Source organism: Leuresthes tenuis, unplaced genomic scaffold (genome assembly GCF_036924035.1).
Source record: "Leuresthes tenuis unplaced genomic scaffold, fLeuTen1.0.hap1 SCAF_11, whole genome shotgun sequence".
Taxonomy (NCBI): Eukaryota; Metazoa; Chordata; class Actinopteri; order Atheriniformes; family Atherinopsidae; genus Leuresthes; species Leuresthes tenuis.
The window spans coordinates 28,378,403-28,400,542 of record NW_027325365.1 but is presented as its reverse complement, the minus strand read 5'-3'; the positions used below and the strand labels follow the sequence as shown (position 1 = coordinate 28,400,542).

Genomic DNA, 22,140 nt, shown 5'->3' with positions numbered 1-22,140 from the left:
TTGTCATTAACCTGTGTATCTTTGTCTCAGCAGGTATCCTTCAAATGGTGTTATGGTGCTAATTGTCCCTTCTTTTCTGTCCTCTCAAACTCCAGCTGGTCGAGGCGGATGGCCACCCTTCCTGAGTCTGATTAAGCCAGAGTTTTTTTTCCTGTCAAAAGGGAGTCATTTCTCTCCACAGTCGCCACAACTATCCTCAGGATGAGGGTTTGGACCGAAGAGGAGTTTCGGCGCAATCTGTTGGTTTCCTTTGCTGGTTTTGTATGTATGAATTGGAAAAAATATCATTTAATTAATTAGATTATGATTGGGGCTGCACGGTGGTGTGGTGGTTAGCACTGTTGCGTCACAGCAAGAGGGTTCCAGATTTGATTCCAGGTTGGGGGCTTTCTGTGTGGAGTTTGCATGTTCTCCCAGTGTATGCGTGGGTACCCAAAAACATGCATGTTAGGTTCATTGGTGATTCTAAATTGTCCCTAAGAATGAGTGTAGTCTCTGTGTTGCCCAGGCCATCAACAGGCAACCTGTCCAAGGTGTACCCTGGGATAGGCTTCTGCAACCCTAAATTGGGTATAGAAAATGAATGGATGGATAGATTATGATTACAATGCATTGGACTGTATCATTGAAGTGCCTTGAGATGAAATGGCACTAAATAAATAAAATCAATTTAATTGAAACTGAATAATTCTAACTAATCAACATCTGGACTATAAACTTATGTCAATATTTGGTGGCAGCTGGAAAAGGTGAGAAGGACAAAAAGAGAAATCATGTTTGGAAGTTAGACAGGAAGTTACTAGCACACAATAATTCAACTTTTATTCTGTGTATGCTGCTTAACATGATGAACAAGGTGACTCAAGAGAAGAGTTACTTGACATGTTATCTCATCCATATATAGTCAGACCAACATGGCTTATTCCCAGAGACACTGCATGCCTGAAATAACATCTCTTAATTACTTTTCAGAAAATCAAATTTCTGACAGAATTAAAGAACATCTTTGGGCACCTGGCAGTTTAGAAATCCTAGTGATGCTGAGGGGTCTGTGGTTGACACATTACAAGGCACAGTATATGTGTGTTGACGCACGCACGCACACGCACACGCACACACACACACACACACGCACACACACACACACACACACACACACACACACACACACGCACACACGCACACAACTCAACAGATAAGATGACAAGCCATGGCTAAGAGAACAGTAATTTTTCATTGTTGCCAGGGAAATCCCTTTTCAGAACTTCCTGCCTGAAGTTAAGCTTTGCCTTGAAGCTGAAGGACAATTCTGAGCACTAACTCATCAGGAAGCTGCAACAGAGAAAGAAAGACTTTTAGCAAATAAAGCACTAAATCAGTTCATAACTCATAAACAACTGCGTACAATGATGCCAATGTGCCTACCTGTATGGATATCCATGGTACTTTGCCCTGAAAATGGACAGCAGCCAGCTGAAAAACAGCATCACCAGACAAATACCTGCTACGCACATGACTGACACACATACACACATACTTCTAAGTACATTTTGTACGGCACGTGTTGATGAACATGCATGCAGGTGTCCATTCATCCTGTAAATTAAGGCAGAAAAGAAATGCTCTCCTCTTTCAGTGTCAGACATGAAATGTCAGATTGCTGAAAAATGGAACAAATTAAAGAAATGCAATTAAAAAAAAAACTAAGAAGAAAAAATGACATTTTATAAACATCTCCACTACATAAATGGTTTTCTCTTTGCATTGTTAAATCAGTTTGGACTCAGTTGTAAACTACTCATTTATTTTAAGACCGTTTAAAAGCCAAAAACCTAATCTGAGATGACCACCAGTTTACAGTTTTGCTCCACCTAAACTGGAACAACTGTGCTGACCTCACGGTGACAAAGCTATTTCTTGTCTTTGTGAAAGTTTGCGGCTTAGTTTAATGATAGTATTGCTTCTTTGTCAAATCTGTCCTCTCTGGTCAGAAACAGATGCTTTTCTAATACAATTCCATAAGCTAACATTTCAGTGTCACTTTAACTCATAGAAGTAATTTAAAACAACATGAGTTGAAACAAAGTGCTGCACAGTAAAATCTGTCAAGTTCTATCTGAATTTAAAGCTCAAGAGAAGAAGCAGGTTGTCAGTAGCATGTTGAAAGTTCCTTAAGTCTGAGCACTTCTTACATGACGGGAATGTTGTTCCATGAAACCAAACCATTTAGAGCCTTAAAAACCAGCAATACAATCTTGAAGTCAACTTCTCTAATAAACAGGAAGATAATGGAGTGAGGCCAACACACGTCAATATGATCATGTTTTTTTTTTCTGTTTAATGATGACCAGCTGCATTTTGTACGAGATGAAGATGGCTTTATCATCACTCCACATCAATTTGAAATCCATCAGTGGAGAAAAATGAAGCTTTCGGTGAGTATGGAAAGAACAAAACAACCCCAAAACAGTGCACATCTGAGCATGAAATAATGGTTTCCAACAAAAAGGCACGAGGAGGACCATGATAAAAAGATAAATTAAAAAAGTACAGGTTCTCCCTTAACCTTCACTCTTAAACATAAAAACCATGACAACTTTAAACAATGATCTAGACTGTAGGTAGAACAACAAAAAAAAAAGATTAGCGGGGGCTTACCTTTCCTCTTTCCAATGTCCATGTCAGAAGTAGCAGCCTCACACAGCAGAACTATTCCCATTGTTATAGCACCATCTGACAATAAGGTCAAGGGTTAGACCTCAAGCCTATCATGTCAGTCTGCTCAAAAGTCCCCAGTCCAACGATTTCACAATCTGCATAGACACTAACCAAGCTTGTGACGGAGATGTAGAGTTGCCCACTTGGTTTGTTACCAGTTAAGTGGTTTGAAGCGCTAGCTTACTGTACAGAGTATATACTGTGATTACATACACAGATATATACTTGAACATCCAGCAGAGGATGTACTTCCTGTGGCAGCTGAGGTCTAAGTGCCAAGGTTAATGATGGTGTACTTCTACTCCTCCATTATTGAGTCCATTCTCACCTCTTCCATCACCATCTGGTACGCTGCTGCCACCGCCAAGGACAAGGGCAGACTGCAGCATGTCATTAGTATGCAGAGAAGGTGATTGGCTGCAATCTTACATCTCTCCAGGACCTGTACGCCTCCAGGACTGAGGCTGAGACCGTGGCTAATCCCTGGCACCCCAGTCACAAACTCTTTCAGACATTCCCCTCTGGCAGAAGGCTACGGTCCATCAGAACCATAACCTCACGCCACAAGAACAGTTTCTTCCCATCCGCTACTAGCCTTATCAACAAGGCCCGGAGACCCCCTTGACACTGACTCTCTCCCTTTCCAGACCTACAAGGTACTTTAAGGTAGCGTCTTCAGACTTTCTGTGTTAAATTTACGCTCATTCTCTATTTGTATATACATCTAGATTCTGTATATATATATATATAGATTGTCTGCACCAACTACACCAAGTCAAATTCCTTGTAAGAGCAAACCTACTTGGCAATAAACTTGATTCTGATCTTGTGTTCTGTCTGAGCTGTCATGTCAGCAACATAGAATCCGTTCCTGATTAACACAGAAGACTGCTGTTCTGTGAATAAAGGCCAAAACACAGACAAAATGTAGCTGCCAGATGCTATGGGACAGGTTAAAGTGTTGATGATGACTTTAGTAAGATGTTTCTGTGGCACATGAAAGTCCCAACACTGTTTTAGGCAGGGGGTCACAAAATATTGTCTCCCTGATTTAATTTTGCTTTAGCTTTTTTTTTTTTTTTTTTTAATTAGTACTTTGTAAAAGTTAACAGAGTGAGGATTCCTGGTTATGTCATCAGGGTGTGCTGAATATAAAGGTCTGTCGATGCATACAGTTGAAGGATACTGAAGAGAAGGACGATATGTGTCTCTGCTACAAACTGGGCCTGGCTGCTGCCATGGATGTAACTCTGAAATGACAAAGTTAAATCTATTAGTTACTGTATTATCCAGAGTATAAGTAAGCTTTTTGCTGGAAAGTGGAATGGCAAAAATAGACAAAGTTCAAAATATCTAATTATTTATTTATTTTTCCCCCAATAAACCTCTACTGACAGTGATGCATTATGGGTTTTGTGTAGCCTTACTGTTGCAAAACTATCAAGTCTTTTTTATGGAGAATTTGCCAGAATCAGCCAACACTAGTGCTGGGCGGTATGACCAAATATTTCTGAGCTACAGTGTCTGAATCACATGCAAGCCAGCTAAATAGTTTCTCAATTGAACTGGAATTTCTGAGCATATCGTTCTTGAAAAAAACAATCTTGTTGAATAACTTCTTTGAAGTTATTATGAACTGTTATGAAGAGAAAGCTGTGCATACTAACTACACTAACTAACTATTTTTAAGCAATTGAGGCACTGTGGGCAAAGGAAAACCTCCCCAGACAGCAGCACTCCACAGCAGACTCCAGATGTGTGAAATCCCTGTCGACTGCCTGAAATGCAGCATTCTCTGGAGGAAAATGGGAGTGTGTTCTGCGATATATGGATCTGTAACTATGACAGTTTCTACTGTCAGGAATAAAACACTGCAGTAATCAGAGAAGTAAGCACTCATAAGATCCAAGGATTGTGACAGTGATCCAAAGATTTTATTCCCAATAAAAGCAGAACACGATCCCGTCTTCTTCCAGAGCGTGGTTAATTTTTTATGTTGAACAGGAACTTCATGAGTCTGGTTGCTGAGGGTTTTCATCCAGTGAAAGGTAGAGCTGTGTAAATGGATGTTTTTAAGTAGATTGATTCAATTCAGATTTATTCATATAGTACCAAATCACAACAATGTCATCCCAGGGCACTTCAAAGATACAGTCCAATTCAAGCTGATTAATTGTAATCCAATCACAATCTCATCAAATCAGATTCATTAAGTTCCAAATTGGTCCAATTCATACAGAACCAATTAAAACAAATCCTGAGCAAAAGAAACCAACAGATTGCATTGCAACTTTTCTTTGATTCAACCTCCCATCCTGTGGAAAGAGAATGTGTGCTATCATCAACCTGTCCCATCGCCAACATAAAGATGTCCTTCAGAAGAACATACAATGCAGTCATAAAAGACATGTCAGAACCATGAGGTTCTCTGACTAAAAACAGACATACACAAAGCTGCACTGTTAACACAGAAATATCCATGGAGGTTGTCTTTATATAAAACATCGATTCAAATAAAGAAGCCATCACTGTGGGTTTGAGTGACTTGTCAACAAACTCTGACAGTTTGCATTCACAACTGCTCTGCTGAAGACTGTCCCACCTGGAGAAGAACCACCATGCAACACACCTACACCTTCATGTTCTTCATTGGTTTCAACTCCTCAATACAAGAACTACTGGACAAGGTGAAGTGGCTAAACATGGACTCTGACACCTGCACATGGGTCCTCGGCTTCTTAATGGACAGCAATAGATATCCAGTGAGCACACAGCTGTGTCTAGAGCCCTCTGCTCTTCACCCTGTTATCTCATACTGCAATTATCAAGTTCGCTGATGACACAATAGAGGTCAAACTCATCAGCAACAACAGGGAACCATACAGGTCTGAGATTGGGACACTTACAGTTTCGTGCCAACTTCCACCACCTGTGGAAAAATCAAAAGGAGATGATGGTAGAGTCCAGGCCTAACAGCAGGACCAATCACATGTCTCCGTTCGTTGAGGGTGCTGCTGTAGAGAGGGTGAACAATGACATGTTCCTGGGTGTACATCTTATAGATGACCTCTACTCAATGGTCAACACCTGAGCCTTCGCTAAAGACTCACCAGGGCTCACCTCCCCATCGCAGCTCTTTCTACCCTCTACAGGTGCACGACTGAAAGCATCCCCAGTCATCAGTGTCCCTCTACCCTCCTGTCTGTTGATGTGTCACAAGCACTCTGCCTGAAGAACTGCCATCATCATGAAAGACCCCTTCTACCTAGGTCATTGTACCAAAGTGAGAATCAGTTATACAAAAGATAGGCAGCAGGGCTGCCATTTTTTCCTTTAACTTCCAATACCAGTACTGTCTCTGAATTAAAAAGTTACAGTATGTAGGTGCATCAGACCACAGATTGTACAGACAAGTGCTGACTATTAGAAGCAGCTTCCCTTGTGATCCAGCAGAAGATGCTCGAGTATCAGCTAATCTGTCCCAGGTTGATGGGGACGACGAGGCTGGGCAGGCCAAAGTAGTCAAACCAAGAAGAAACACTGAATAATCATAAAAGTAAAACAGATCCCTGTGATACTTTGTGTTGGTCATTGTACTGTGAAAATATTGTTGGAATCAGTGTCAAACTAAAATCCACAGGACAGCTATATCCCAATGCCCTAACAGTGCAAAGTACAGTATGACCAGTGTAACTTCAGTGGTTTTAATTCAGTGTATTCATGAACTGTGTTTTTAACTCACAATTTGTCCAGTGTTGGGGTTCTTGTGTGCATAAGGTGGTCCTCTAATATGGTTCCACATCTGGCCTGAAGTCATTATCAGGGTAAAGCACTGAAACACAAGAAAGACAGACAGACACGCACCTCTATTATAGAGAGCTAAATAAACTAAAGAGTGTGCAAGCTATACATACTAGAATACAATTATCGGGCCGATTTTCAGCATTTTGACGCATATCAACATCAGCCTTTTTTTTTAATCCGATGGTTGATAAGAGATCAATTTCAAACCGGGATATTTTGGCTCTGATGCAGCCGCACCTCTCTGTAGTCTCTATTCTGTCTCCAGCATTGTCCCACCCACAGCAACATCTGATTGGTTACACACAGAGCCAGGTAAGAGCCAATCAGCAGTGAGAGCTTTGCACACACACTGCTCTCACACATGGCAGAGAGGAGAAACAGTTTTGATGAGAGAAGCTAATGAGAGCAGATATATGTTTCGAAGGTAAGTTAAGGCAGTAAACTCTCCCGAAATTGTAACAAATAAACAGGGATTCTTTTTACTGACTCAGGAGTTACGAGTCATTGTCTCCATGAACTCGTTCACTGACTCACCGCTGCTACTGCCAGCTAACTGCAAAGAGAAGACATGTCCCACAACTGTTATTATGGGCATGCCAAGAAATGGCATGACTATATTGCAATTTTGCTAAACGTTTTGCACATTATTATTATTATTATATATTACCATCGCCTATAAGTAGGTAAAAAAAAATAAAGACAGGGGGGTGCGTGCGTGCCAAGAACATCCCTGAAAAAAATATGCGGAAAAAAAAAGACGTACGATAAAATTCGGAAAAACCTATATGTTAGGCCCATATTGCGATGGTGGAAAACGGCCCGAAGTCGAGTCATCCCAATGCATTTCTATGAGGATTCTGAACATTTTGTTACCACGAAAACCGCAACTCGCAACCCACGTAATGCATACATCATTACGTGCATCTCCATCGTGTCTTGATGGGCCTTACTAGGGTAGAAGCCAGGAAGCGAAGAAATTTGGACGTTTATTGCCTGGCCCAACTTTATCGTAGAGACATCATTCGTGCGTTCAAACACTTGGGTCGCTTTGTACTAAATGGTCATTAAGCCTCGTTACGCTAGGTGTTCCGGTTTTTGCGATAGCTAAGTTTAAATAAAAAAAAAAGTGTAAATTTGATTTTGGATGCTTGTTGCTAGGCAACAGGTCATTGTAGAAAAATCATTAAAATGTTCCCCAACCCGGGACGCGTTGTACTACAACATATTTCAGTCTCATTATGCTGGCTATTGCGGTTTTTGAGAAATTTAGCCTAATGATTGACATACTGATTTTGGAGAGGTTTTGCTTGGCCAAACTTTATCGTACAGACTCGGGACAGTTTGGACTACAACATGCTTAAGTCTCATTAGGGTGGCATTTACAATTTTTGAGAATTTTCAACGTTAATTCTATTGCAATTTGAATGCTAATGAATACACATGCTGATTTCGGAAGCCTTTTGCTCGGCCATAGTTTATCGTACACACATCGTTCAAACATTTAAAGAGTCGGGACGATTTGGACCACAACATATTGTAACCTCGTACGCAAAGCAGCAAGGGGGCAGAAATGGGCAGTAGGGCATGCCCATATCAAAATTTCCAGAAATTTTCTAGTTCTAATTGCAATTGCGTAAACGTATAAAGCTAATTGCTGTATTAGCTCCGTGGCTGAAGCAACGGCTCTGCTCCAACTCACAGCTCACTCACTCTCCCTCACCCGAGAAACTTGCTGCTCCGCACGATTCAGGGCTCATGATTCATAGCCCATGATTCATAGCCGACTCGCAGTTCACAGCTCACTCGCTCTCTCTATCCCAGCTCGTAGAAATTCGCTGCTCCGCACGGTTCAGGACTCAGCATGCCCGACTCGCAGTTCAAAGGCCGCTCACTCGCTCCCTCACCCTCCCGGCTTCATTTTGAAGGAAGCGGGAGTTATTATTTAATGTTCCATTTGTGCACATTATAATTTTTCACCGTGTCGCACTGAATGTTAATTTATTAGCGATTTGCGTTTATTTAGTGCGAAAGAAAGAAAAAGACTTCTTGATTTTTTGTCTTTTTCACAATGATTTGGAGTTGTTTGGAACTTGTACATTCTGTGGCGCACACTCTGGGTGACTGATTCAAGTGACTCGAAAAATCACTTTAGTGAGTGACTCATACAAACTCAAGTCAGTAAGAGGATTCCAGTATCCCCTCACTAGCTCGCAGTCCCTCCAGACGGGCTGCTGAACATATCAATATGGAAATAGTCTGTGATAGTAGACGTATGTGTGTGAGTGAGAGAAAGAGTAAAAACCTGAAAAACTCAATTCAGTCCAGTTTTGTTGCAGGGAAGCATGTTGAGGAGATAGCTAAAGAATAGTGTTAGACTCTCCTATTGCTATTGTATTTTTTCAGCTATAGTAACATCAATCGTTAGTAATGTAGCAGCCTAGTTTTATAAGCTTCAGGAAGCTATTAATTTATCTATTTCAATTTTCAGTTAACTTCATAAGAGATGCTGTTGAACTCCCTGCACTTTTTGTTTGAACTGTAAACTTTATTTACAATTGAAAACTTCAGAGAGCTAATTATTTGTTTAAGGTTTCATTTCACTTTATTAGACACGGTGCTGAGCCTTGGAGCTCCCTGCCCTTTTTGTTAGGCAATAGACATCTTTGTTGTAAAATTCTAAGAAAAAAAAAGAAACTTTGACATGTTCCATTATCTGAAAATTTGTTTAATAAACATGTTTAATGGCATTTAAACAAATTTAAGTGTTGGAGTTTGTATTATTTAAAATTTTGACGGCAAAATTTTCACTTTTACTGCAAATGAATATCGGCTCCAAATATTGGTTATCGGCCTTCTTGACTACTAATAATCGGTCCTGAAAAAACTATATTGGTCTATCTCTACTAGGAACCTTAAGTGTGACCAAATCAGAAGCTCCAAATGCACTCTTCCTGTAAGTGTCAGAGGGGGCAGGAAACCTCCACCTGAGGCTTGGGAGCTTGAGGGCTCTACACAGTATTTTAGCTGTTTGTAAAACTGGGCTCTAAAGCTGAACAGGTTAGGAATCACAGCTTTGACAGTTTATTTCATACAGGATTACTTTCCCAAAAGTCAAATTCAAGCATTTCCAAGGTATATTTTTCCAGCTCTTCCCTGCAGACATAGACAGCATCTAATTTTTCTACAAATGTGACTAATCTTAAAGTATACATGGAACCCGGTTTCATCCGTCTATAGATATTCTTTGAAAATCAAACCACCAGTAACTTGATTTGGTGCAAGTGCCCTGCATCTCCATGATCAAAAAATGCATGCGATGCATATGATGTGTTCAAGCACAGTATCCAAAAATGAGGCACTTTTCAAACCTTTAAAATACATAAAAAAAGAATTGGGGACATAGAATCATGTTCAGGAGAAAGTTGTCCATTTTCCTGAACTGTTGATGTGGCTTTTAAGAGCTGAGGCCTGATGGTTTTCAGTGCCTGTTGTGGTGGTACACAGAGGATCCACTGGTGGACACCAGCGATGAAGGACCTGGGGCTTGGTTGACCCGGTTGAAGCAACAGACAGGGACTGTGACCAAAAAGGCTGCAGCATTGGTGATTGCTGAAGCTACAACTCATGGGAGAAATTTAGTGAGGCCATAGAAAGGACTTTTGATTGCACCGTCAGTGTCAGGTTGTGCTTGACATTGATGGAGAACGGCTGACCTGAACTGAGGATATCATCAAGCAATGGAAGGAGCGCTTTTAGGATATCCTCAATTCGGCCAGCATGTCCTCTACTGAGGAGGCATTGCCTGATGACTTGGGGAAAGGCTTGTTCATCACCATGGCAGAGGTTGTTATGGTAATTAAAAAGCTTTCCTGGCAGTAAGAGGCCAGGGGTGGATAAAATTTGCCCAGAGATGCTGAAATCTCTGGATACTGTGGGGCTGTCATGCCTTTTCAATGTCACATGGAGATCTGAGCCAATGCCTTTGGAGTGACAGACCAGGTAGGTAGTTCTCCTTTTTAAGAACAGGTACTGAATCACACTACTCAGCCTTCCTGGGAAAGTTTACTCCAGGGTGTTGGAGAAGAGGCTCCAACCGATTGTTGAACCTCGAATTCAGGAGGGGCACTGTGATTTTCACCAGGTCATGGAACAGTGGACCAGATCTTTATCCTTGCAGAGTTACTATGGGGGTCATGGGAGTTTGACCATCCAGTCTACATGTGTGAAAAAGGCTTAGGAACATGTTCCCTGTGGCATTCTGTGGTGGATGTTGTGGGAATACTGGGTACCTTTTAAACCCAAGTTTGTTTGTTTGTTGGATAGCCAGGGCAGTGGTTTTCATGGACAGGATCTTGGGGCATAGTCAGGTAGACAAGGACGGCCATTTGGGGAACCTCAGGGTCACATATCTGCTTTTTGCAGATGTTGTTGTTCTATTGGCTTCTTCAAACCATGCACTTGAGCAGTTTGCAGCAGTGTGAAGTGGCAGAGATGAGTCAGCTCTTCCAAATCCAAGGCCATGGTTCTCAATGGGAAAAGGTGAAGTTCTCTCCAAACTAGGGATGAGTCCCTGCCTTAAGTGGAGGACTTTAAGTATCTCAGATTCTTGTTAACAAGTGATGACAAGTTTGAGTGAGAGATGGACAGATGGTTTGGGGCTTTGTCAGCAGTAATAAGGGCACTGCTCTGTTGTGGTGAGGAGGGAACTGAACCAGAAGTTGAAGCTTTCAATATACTGGTCCAGCTTTGTTCCAACCCACACCTATGGTCACAGATCTAGGCAAAGAATGAGGTCGTGTATACAAGCGGCTGAAATAGGTTTCCTTCGGAGACAGGGGTAAGAGGTTGACCATCTAGAAGGAGCTTGGAATAGAGCCGCTGCTCCTCCACATCATTCAGCTGATGTAGTTTGGTTGGCATCTTGTTAGGAAGCCTCCTAGTTGCCTCCCTTTGGAGGTTTTTCAGGCACGTCCAACTGGGAGAAGGTCCTGGGGCAGACCCAGAACTTGCTGGAGGGATTATACATCTTTTCTGGCCTGGGAATGTCTTGGAATCCTTCAGGAGGAGCTGGAAAATGTCACTGGGAAGAGGAATGTCTGGGTTTCCTTCCTGGACAAAAAAGGGTTAGTATTGTTTCTTTTGCACACAAAAAACGTCCAGTTCAGTGGAGGCCAGCCCATTTATATCTGTGGGGCACCGCCCTCCCTGATAAGAGATGGGGAAATGTAAAATATATTTTTACATATTCATTTAAAAGTGAGAAACTTAAGAGGTTTGGCTCTCATTTTATAGTTTCACATTCCACCATGGATGTAGAAGAGGAGTGATCATACTTATCCCCAACACAGTAAAATTTGAATGAATTAAAAAAAAAAAAAAAAATAGTTATAAAGAAGGGAGACTTATTATTGTGAAAGGCAAACTAGAAAATGAAATGGTGACACTGGTTAATGTATATGCTCCACCTCATACTGAAAAACAATTCTTTAAAACATTTGATACCATGATCTTAGAAATGGATGGAGTATTAATATGTGGTGGTGACTTTAACATGGTGATGAATAGTAAGCTGGACACGACAAACAAGAATAAACATACCAACCATGTAACAAGAATGGTCAAGAGAACACTTAATTTGGAATAGTTGATACATGGAGGGAGTTACATCCTTCTAAGAGAGTACACAAACTATTCACTAAATGATTTAAATAGGGTAAAGAAGTGTGAAATTCAAGAAGCAGATGTATCTGATCACTGTGCGGTCCATCTCGAAGTCAATTTGAAAGTGCAGGAGAAAAATACGTTATGGAGGCTAAACGTGGGAATATTAAATAACAAGTCAAGTGTGGAGGAGCTAAAGGAAGACATAACCTATCAAAATGAAAATGATAATGGAGAGGTTACCCCTGTTATTTTATTGGACGCTCTTAGAGCAGTTATAAGTGGAAAACTGGTTGCAAAAACGGCAGCAATTTAAAAAAAACAAAACAAAACAGAGGACTATAAAAAAGAAAAGTAGCTGTATATTACTGAACAGCAACACAAAAGACCCTCATTGTTCCCACAAATTAAGGAAATTAGGGATAATATAGATAAAATATTAACCACAGAAATTGAAAATAAGACTAGATTTTTAAAACAATCCTATTATGAAGGGGGACCAAGGGCAACCAAATTAAAAAACAGTAAGCAGATCAGACAATTCACAAGATAAGGGATACAAATACGAATCAAATAATTCATGACCTCAAAGAGATTGTAACTCAATTTATGAACTACTATGGAGACTTGTACAGCCAGCCTCCCTCTGCAGACATCGACCAAATGAAAGATTTCTTTGAGAAACCGAACTTACTATGAGTTGGGAAAAAACAGAATGATCATCTGACTTCACCCATCATTTCATGTATAGGTTAAATCTCTTCTCGAAAAATCATTCAACTATACACTTGAACATGGTGAAATGCCCCTTTCCTGGAAAGAAGCGGTAATATCAGTGATCCGCAAGAAAAACAACAGTGAGACTTGTTCAGATTAGAGACCCATATCACTACTCAATGTTGATTATAAATTGTATACTTCAATTATTTCCAAAAGGTATGAATACTTCTTTGTCAGTGACATTATCTATGAAGACCAGACAGGCTTTATTAAGGGACTTCAAGCCCAAGATAAGGAGAACTCTACATATTATTTAATCATATTCTAAAAAAGGGAAAATGTGCAGCCTTAATGAGCCTTGATGCAGAAAAGGCTTTTGATAGCGTTTATTGCTACTCTGGTCATTAAAAGATCCACGCTTCGTACTGATGTCCACAATCACCTTTATTCTCTTGCGTAAATGATGGAACACCGTGAAAACTAGAAACAAATAAAATGTTTCAGCAATCACTTAACCATACAACATCAAACAGTTATTTCTTCCAGGTATTTCTATGGAAGAATTTAGAAAAATTGATACAAGGAAGAGAAATTCAAAGTCTTATTGCAGACAAAGAAGAAGCAATTAGTGTAATTAAACAGGTGAATACAGTCACTCAGTTTATACTAAAATGATGGTTTAATCTAGTATGAAAATATAAACTAGAGAAAGAGCTTGGATTGCTTCGGTGGATAGTTTATGACGAGGGTTTTATCCCTGGTTCTCTTGACCAAAGATTTAAACAATGGATTCCTAAAGGATTAACAGAGATATGTACAGCAATTAAAAACATAAACTTCATGAGTTTCCAGGAGATTTAACAAAAATATGATTTAAGTAACCAAGACTATTTCAGATATTTACAGATAAGGAACAGTGTTAATGAAGACAAAAACTCAATAATCAGAACCATAACTGCATTCTACAACGCTAAGAAATTCATAATAATCTCTACAATTTATGGCCAAATAATGGAGGCAAGAGGGAATGCAACGACCACCATCACAGGAAGATTGGATGAAAATTATGGACGAGATACATATTATGGAACAACTGTCTCATAAAATAAGGATTCAAAAGGATCAGTGCCGCCGGAAGTGGGAGAAACGGACCGAATACATAGAAACAACAGGACAAGGAGCATCACATTGACATTAAAAAAAACAAATCTGTAGAAGCAAGGTGATCCAACATGTTCTTTTTTATTTGTTTCCCCTCTGTAAAATGTTTATACAATGCTAAGGAAAAACAATAAAAACAAAGTATAAAAACAAATTAAAAAAAACTTTATGATATCAGATGCACTTTTATAAGCCCCATTTGGCCCTGGGGCCGACGAAGCCTTTGCACGCCTGACTACCTCCTCAACCTCTTTCCACCTAGGTGGTCTAACATCCATCTTATGAGCTATCTCTCATAATGGTGGCATGTCAGGTGGAAGGCCTACTACTCTACAGTGCTCAAGATCTGAATACGCATTTCTTAGATACTCTTCCACCTCTGACTTTGTTGCTTTAAGTTGCCCTCCCTTATCATGGTTAAACAACCCTTTAAAAAACTTGAACAGGTCCTTTTTTCTCCTTTTCCTAAGATTTTCAGCCCTTCTGAGTATTGCTAGACTGCTTCTCAATTTTTCCTGCAAACCATTAATTCCCTTGCATCCCTTTTTTCCTCTGTAGCTCTTTTCCACTGCTTTCTTAAGTTTCTTCTTCCCTTAACCAATTTCTCTTTGCTGTCTAGACTTAACTAATTGTACTCTTTCAACCCTCTTTCTATCTTGCACCCCAAATCTTTCTACACCATAGGAGTGAATTATATCTCCATCTTCTCCAACTTATTGCTTCCATTTCCTCCTAGTCTACTTAATATTAATGACAAATCTTTATTGACTGCCTCCCATTTTGTTGCTATTTGCCCTAGGTCACTTATCTCTAGCTTTCATATTTCTCTCTAACTGTCCTATTCACCTCAGTATCAGCTGCATCCCTTCTTAGAACCTCCTCCTCCGTAGCTGTGTTATTGATATCCTTCGGACTGTGGTTTTCTACCTGCCGCTGGAATTCATCTCGATTGACATCTTAAAAAGTACTGATTGATGCGGACACACTGCCCTTCTTTTACCACACATCTCTTTCTTCCTTGATGCATTTTAAGGCCTGTAACTGACGTTATTTTCTGCCAGCCAAAAGGACAAACGTGGAGCTTACTTCTCTCTAGCCTACCACTTATTTTCTCCAGCTACGCTCTTTTTGCTCTGAGAACTATTCTGTCCAGTTCTAGCCCTAGAGAATAGGTCCGTGCCCCTATTCTTCACTGAGTCACATCTCCACCTTATAGTCATTTTCGTTCCAGTGTCAGTTGCCATGTAGTCTGCATGCGTGTCATCTTCCGCCCCTGCTCTCACTGACCCTAGGGGTATTCCCTTTAATTTGTTTGTAGCTTATGCTGGTTGTAACAAAGCTGCTCGGCCTCGCTACTGCTACCATGGATTGCTAGCCCATGGTAGCACCTTTGGGGTCTTTGCCTCCTGTCAGCTGTCATTATAATAAAATGTATGAAACTGTGCACAAATAGAACATTTAAATAACCTAAACAATAGTGCAAAAATAACACTCAACAGTGCACCATTAGAATAAAATTATGTGGAGAATCAATGAACTCCCGCTTCCTTCAAAATGAAGCTGGGAGGGAGAGGAAGTCGGGTATGCCGAGTCCTGAATCGTGCAGGGAGCAGCGAGTTTCTCGGGTAAGGGAGGGGCTCTATGAGCTGGGAGGGAGAGTGAATGAGCTGTGAGCTGGAGCAGAGCCGTTGCTTCAGCCACGGAGCTAATACAATAATTAGCTTTATATGTTTACACAATTGCAGTTAGAATAATAGTTGTGTGACATGTCTCCTCTTTGCAGTTAGCTGGCAGTAGCAGCGGTGAGTCAGTGAACGAGTTTATGGAGACAATGACTCGTAACTCCTGAGTCAGTAAAAAGAATCTCGAGTTTTGAATGATTGACTTATGAATCGCCCATCACTACTGCGAGCGAGCAGGGCTGCCGCTTATGTTTATATAACTTTATTGGGCTCACAGGAACTTTACTAGTAGCTGTGAGTTGTAGAGTGCTGGGATGTTTATTGCAATTTCAGGAGAGTTTGCTGCCCCTCCGTAGCTTCTCCTCTCGTCAAAACGATTTCTCCTCTCTGCCGTGTTTGTGAGCAGAGTGCGTGCACAGCTCTCACTGCTGATTGTCTGTGACCTGGCTCTGTATGTAACCAATCAGATGGTGCTGTGGGTGGGACAATGCTGGAGACAGAGTAGAGACTACAGATGGAGAGACGCGGCTGCATCAGAGTCAAAATAACCCGATTTGAAATTGATCTCTTAACGACCATCGGATTTAAAAAAAAAAAAAAAGGTTGAAGGTTGAAAATCGGCGCCGATAATCAGTCGATCCGTAGTGGATACCTGTGATGTCTAAATCCTCAGACAACATTGCACCTTATGTCCACCTTGTCCAGAGGTGGCATCGATTTCTCTGGGCTCAAGGGCATCTGGGATGGACCATCACACAGTGGAAATGTGTATTCTGATGAGAACAATCAGTATTCCAGAGCCTTTTTGGAAGAAATGGAGGCCATGTGCTTTGGACTAAGAACCAAAGGGAGCATCTGGACTCTTCTCTGGATGGTATGGGTATGGCAAAGCTAATTTCATCTTCTGTGATGGAAGCATTAACGCAGGAAAATTCACTGAGGTTTTAGAGCAGTATATGCTCCATTCAAGACTACATATTTTCCAGGGACGTCCGTGCATCTTTCAACAAGACAATGTCAAACCACATTCTGCATACATTACAAAGGCATGGCTGAGGAAGAAGAGGGTACGGGTACGAGTACTGGACTGGCCTGACTGCAGTCCTGACCTGTGCCCAATAGAGAGGGCACACCTTAAGACATGTTTGGCTGAAGACCGCGACAAAGTAACACCTGTAACTCTTCATGACTTGGTTGCCAAAATGCCATTTTTAAATGCTTGTGGAACAATCATTTTGTAAGAATATGTTTGTGTGTTTGTGTTGGTAGCCATTACCAGTGCAGAGAAGGCCCAGACATTCTTGTTAAAGAGAAACTCCAAATTATGCCTTCGCAGATATGCCAATCCACCAATCACAGCCAAGAGGAAACCCAGCAACAGTGGCCCTGCATAGTTGGGTGGACGAATGACACGGATCTAAAACAGACAAACATGACTGATGATCATCACAGGCTCCCATTTTCAGTTTATTTTTTTCATTTCAACATGGCAAACAGCTGTGGTTTTCATTATGTGATCCTGGTCATTCAGATCAAACACTTACCTGTACATCCGTCCGGTCCGCCACCCATCTAGCCAGCTGCTCAGCTGAAAAGCCTCTGACCTGCAGCTCATAGGTGTCAGATTTACGAGGTTTCCCTTTGGATGGGAAGTGGAGGAAGGTCGGAGCAGAGTTCATATTAAGCTGCAAACAAATAAATACAGTCAAAACATATAATTTGTGAGGCACACTGTGCTGATTTGCAAAAAATGACTTGTCATTTATTTGTCTCTTACATGTCAAATAAAAAAAGGTTGTCATCACAGACGCTACTCCGTCAATATATATGACATCTGGTGCTTTATTGTCATGACGCTGTACTCACACAGGTGCACAAAACACTTAAAAATGAATATTTGCAACATGTCAGCATTTGGGTTTACTGTTCCACTTAGATATCATTATCTTTGCTGACTATTGAGAACACATGCTCATAGATCCATGAATCTCCTCCGGCTGGGGCTTATGAACTAGCTCTAGCACCAGCCTCACACCAGCACTGAATAGCTCTGAGTGAAAAGCTGTATCTGGAAAAGGGGCCAACGACAGCACAGGGACCACAGGAACATTTTACAGCAACTAGGGTCTTTTAGGGGATCCTTTCCTTATCTCCCTCGATTTCCACTTCAGGAACCAAAGACAAAACAAGGTTCTAGAGAATATATTTACCCCCCAAAAATGGCTCTGGGAAGCATGTAGTAACTTCAGACTACCTGGAAGTATTCTCTTACATTTATAATAAAGGCTGAAGCCTTCATTTCCGTCAACAACTTAGGGTGACAGGCCTTTTTTTTTTTTTTTTTTTTTAATGATCATCTATATTAGTTTGATATTCGCTGCCAAAGTGGCAGCAAGTTGCAATAGCTCAGAACATACTGTGCTTAGTTTTTATATATTTATTTATTGAGTAAGGTGGCGAAAGTTTCGACCACATCTCCCCTCGACTCTGATGGGGAATGTCAGATGTCTAGTAAATAAAATGGATGAGCTTGGACCCGGCCTTAAGATAATACGAGCCAACAGAGACATTAGGAGCAGCAGCAAAAGCAAAGGAAGAAGTACTGCAGTTTTTATTACCAACAGACGGTGTAGTCCTGGGCATGTTACTGTGAAGGAGAGGATCTGTACCTAGGACATTCAACTGTTAACTATAAGTTTACGTCCATATTATCTACAAACTGCTGGAAGACTGAACAGAGACAATGAGCTGAACATGCATTTCAATAGGTTCAGGTCAGAACTTAGCATGCTCTTCACCTGCCTCCATCTACAAAGACCTCACACCCTCTCTGTACTCACATCCTCCCTGTCACATCTCCATAATGTCAGCCTCCACTTCAGTCATGGATCCTAACACAGCCTCACCAACATCACCCCCAACATCAGGACACAATGAGACCTCCTCTGCCTCCCCCTCCAGTCGGTCTGTCTCCCGAATCAAAATAAGGCTTCAGGTCCATAATGTGTCAGCACCAGGGTCCAGAGCTATGGAAGACATCCTGCCTTATTCCAGTACCCAAAACAATCTCATGAATCTGCCCTCAGTGACTACAGACCAGACAAAAGTCATAGAAAGACTGTTATTGGCTCACTTCAGTATGCATGTGAACACAGGAGCCACTAAGGTTTACTTATCATCCTGGGGTTGGCATTGAAGAAGACATCTTCTTCCTGCTTCAGTGAGCCCACTCTCATCTGGTCAAAGCAAGCATCATTGTGAGGATCACAGTGCTTTTAATACAATTCACTCTACACTGTTATATAAGAAGCTGCTGAAGATACAGATAATATAGATGGATACCTCTACAACCACCTGGATTATTGACTACCTGACAAACAGACCATAGTTTGTGAGATTAAAGGGTTGTGTGTCTGAAAAAGTGGTCAGCAGCACCACAGGGGACTGTACTTTCATAATTTCCCTTCACTTTGTACACCTCAGGCTTTAATTACAACTCAGAGTCCTGTCATCTCCAGAAATACTCAGATGTTGGGTGTATCAGTGATGGACAACAGACTGAGTAGGATTTGTATTTGTTTAATCACCGTGTGGCATAGTGTGGGAACAATGATCTCATCTTGAACACAAACAAAATAAAATAGATTATTGTGAATTTTAGGGTGACCAGAAATAAGCCAAATACTGTCTATAACCAGGATTAGAGGTGGAAGACTACAGATGTACCCGGGCAGCAGACTGGACAGGAAATGCAACACTGAGTTGAGGCGGACTACAAGAAGGAACAGAACAGACTGTACTTCTTAAGGAAGCTGATGTCCTTCAATGTCTGCCCCTAGGTGTTGCATGTCTTCAATAAGTCTGTGGCAGAGAGTTCAATCTACATTGCAGCATCAGCTGGGGCAGCATCATTAGAGCAGAGACTCAAAGAAACTGAACAAATTGATAAAGAAGGCTGGCTCTGTGTGAAGTAGATTGTTCTGGAGCTGGCTGTACTAAGAGGCCATGGTTTGTGAGAGAAACAAGAGAAGTGTCTATCTCATTAAGTTTCCTCCTGCAGAAGTTGATGAACATAAAGAACAACACTGCCCAACCTCTACATAACATGATGATGAAAGACTGGCGTGTGTTCAGTCAGAGGCTTCTTCAGCTATTCTGCAACACAGAATGGTCGTGGAGGTCATTCCAGCAGCAATAACCATATGATGATTTATGAAGAACATAAAAATACGGGAACATTCTAAATATTATCTATGGCTGACATCCAAAGATAAAAAAACATTTCTTCTTGCCATACAGTAGATGAGAGTAACACAAGACATCTCCCACAAGCAACTCTGCCTCCACCACAACAATATGGTACAGCTGAACTGGTACAACATAGATTCCAATTTTTGTCATATTTTGGAAATTAAGAGGTGCAGTTTTTGTAAATACTTACAGGACATTGCTGCAAGTTGATGAACTGCTGCTTTTCAACAAATTGTGTCAAGGACCGCCTTCCATATATATTACTAAGACTAACACTGGGTATGTTAGTCTAATACATTTTGAATTGTAATTCTTTAAAGCAGTGAGCTGAAGCCTGAAGAGCACCTGCTAAAAACTGTCATCCAAGTATCAGATACTTTCTTTTTTACAGTTTTGAGTGCGTTTGTGACAAGAAAACTATCAGTAACAGTGAATGATTTATGGTAAAAACAGTCAAGCAAGTTATAGTTATTTTATATCTAAGTGTTTAGGAAAAAAATTAGCATAAAACTTTGTTTGACAAGTCTTGTTCTTCAGTGTTAGATTATGTGACCTGCAGCACTGGGACATGGCAGATTTAAGTCCGAAAAGTATCTCTCCTTTTGAAAAATAAAGTCAAGAGGATCCAGTTTGCGGTTGGACCAAGGTCCGAAGATTCTCCAATCATAGCAATACCTTTTCTCTTTGGGTTATATAGAATAGAATAGAATAGAATAGAATAGAATAGAATAGAATAGAATAGAAATACTTTATTAATCCCAAACTGGGAAATTTCTTTGCAATAGCAACATATACACCTGAGACGATGAAATAAATGTAGATATGGATCGTAGACTATGAAAACACAAAATGGCAAAAAAAAAAAAAAACGAAAAAAAAAAAAACCTTACCATCTGGAAGACATCTGATCCTTCATCAAAATCCACTGATGCAAAAAAGACTTTGTTGGTAAAGGCAGAGGAGTACCTCCAGGAGTTAGCCAGCACCTGGAACTCTTCATCAGCTTGTCTAAGAAGAAAAGACTCATTTAATCTTATCAAGTCAAATTCAAATGAGTACACGTTTGGAGGAGTTTTTCACCTGCAAACGCCACACTGTCTGTGTGGCTGCAGCGCAGTGAACATGATAAACACCGAGTAGTTTCTAGGAGGAGCCTTGACAAAGCGACGGAACTTGTCTCCATTCATCCTGACTACCGAACGCTTGGAGGCCCAGTCCGTCATCTGTGTCACCTTCTCTGACAGTAGAGTCTGCACGTGACAGACACACATACACACAAATCTCATAGTGCCTCTGAAACAAAACCCATTATTCTTACGATATTTGTTCAGTCTAAAACATACTCCTGAGGGCCTCAGAGTTGAAGTCACTCAGTGTAACATTACTTACACGAAATTACAGACAGTCCAACACTAAAGTTTACAACAGTAATAGTAGTTTTGATTTAGTTATACGGGTGTATCAGTTAAAAAAGTAACTAAATAACTCTTTTCAAACCCTGCTGATTTTTTTTAATTTATCACAACTGTAAATGATGTAACATGTCATGGGCTTCATTTCAGGCTGCTACTTCAGCTAGCTCCCAGTACTGAAACAGAATTGGGCAACAGATGACTTTGAAAAAGTGACAGAAACTTTGGGCAGAAAGCGGGAACTGTTCGCTGTGACGGACTCCAGCTGTCTTACCTCCTTCTTCTTCTGCGCATCACCCAGCTCATGGTAGCAAATGACCAGAAACAGCAGCGAAATTAAAAGTTTTCCAAACATTCTGCAATACCGTCCACACTTCTGCAGACAACGCGTGCACATACGCGTGCACATACGCGCGCAAGCGATCCACTCCTGTCAGCTTCTCATTGGCCAACTCTCTCTTCCGTGTTTACAAGCGTCGCGCAGGCACTTTAGCGAAGTCCCTCCCAACGCCTGACCCTTCGTAGCTTTAGGATACTTACATACTTTGTAACTCATTCGTGTAGTGACTGGCAACGGTGACTCTTGTGGTCGAATCTGGTCGAATCATCTTTTTGATTAAAGGGGTAACTCACTGAATGAAATAAACCGGAAGTATGTGGTGGCCATTCTTTATATGTCTATGATAAGGACTTCCCCTTAACCCCCCACCCCACCCCCACCTCCGTGAAAA

At 41.0% G+C, this 22,140-nt stretch overlaps 2 protein-coding genes across 2 annotated transcripts in view; one reads left to right on the top strand and one right to left on the bottom strand.

Moving 5' to 3' along the window:
• tmem129 (transmembrane protein 129, E3 ubiquitin protein ligase) overlaps window positions 1–22,140 on the top strand; it is a 149,911-nt gene that overhangs the window by 106,119 nt on the left and 21,652 nt on the right. The window lies entirely within an intron of this gene.
• LOC140318440 (dolichyl-diphosphooligosaccharide--protein glycosyltransferase subunit MAGT1-like) lies at window positions 813–22,005 on the bottom strand. Its single transcript, XM_072396264.1, has 10 exons — window positions 21,684–22,005; window positions 21,078–21,247; window positions 20,888–21,005; window positions 17,291–17,431; window positions 17,023–17,163; window positions 6,461–6,550; window positions 3,905–3,968; window positions 2,659–2,733; window positions 1,426–1,516; window positions 813–1,332 (listed from the first exon to the last, which is right to left on the bottom strand). The coding sequence occupies exons 1-10, from the start codon at window positions 21,816–21,818 to the stop codon at window positions 1,317–1,319; spliced, it is 1,041 nt and encodes a 346-aa protein (XP_072252365.1). The 5' UTR covers window positions 21,819–22,005; the 3' UTR covers window positions 813–1,316.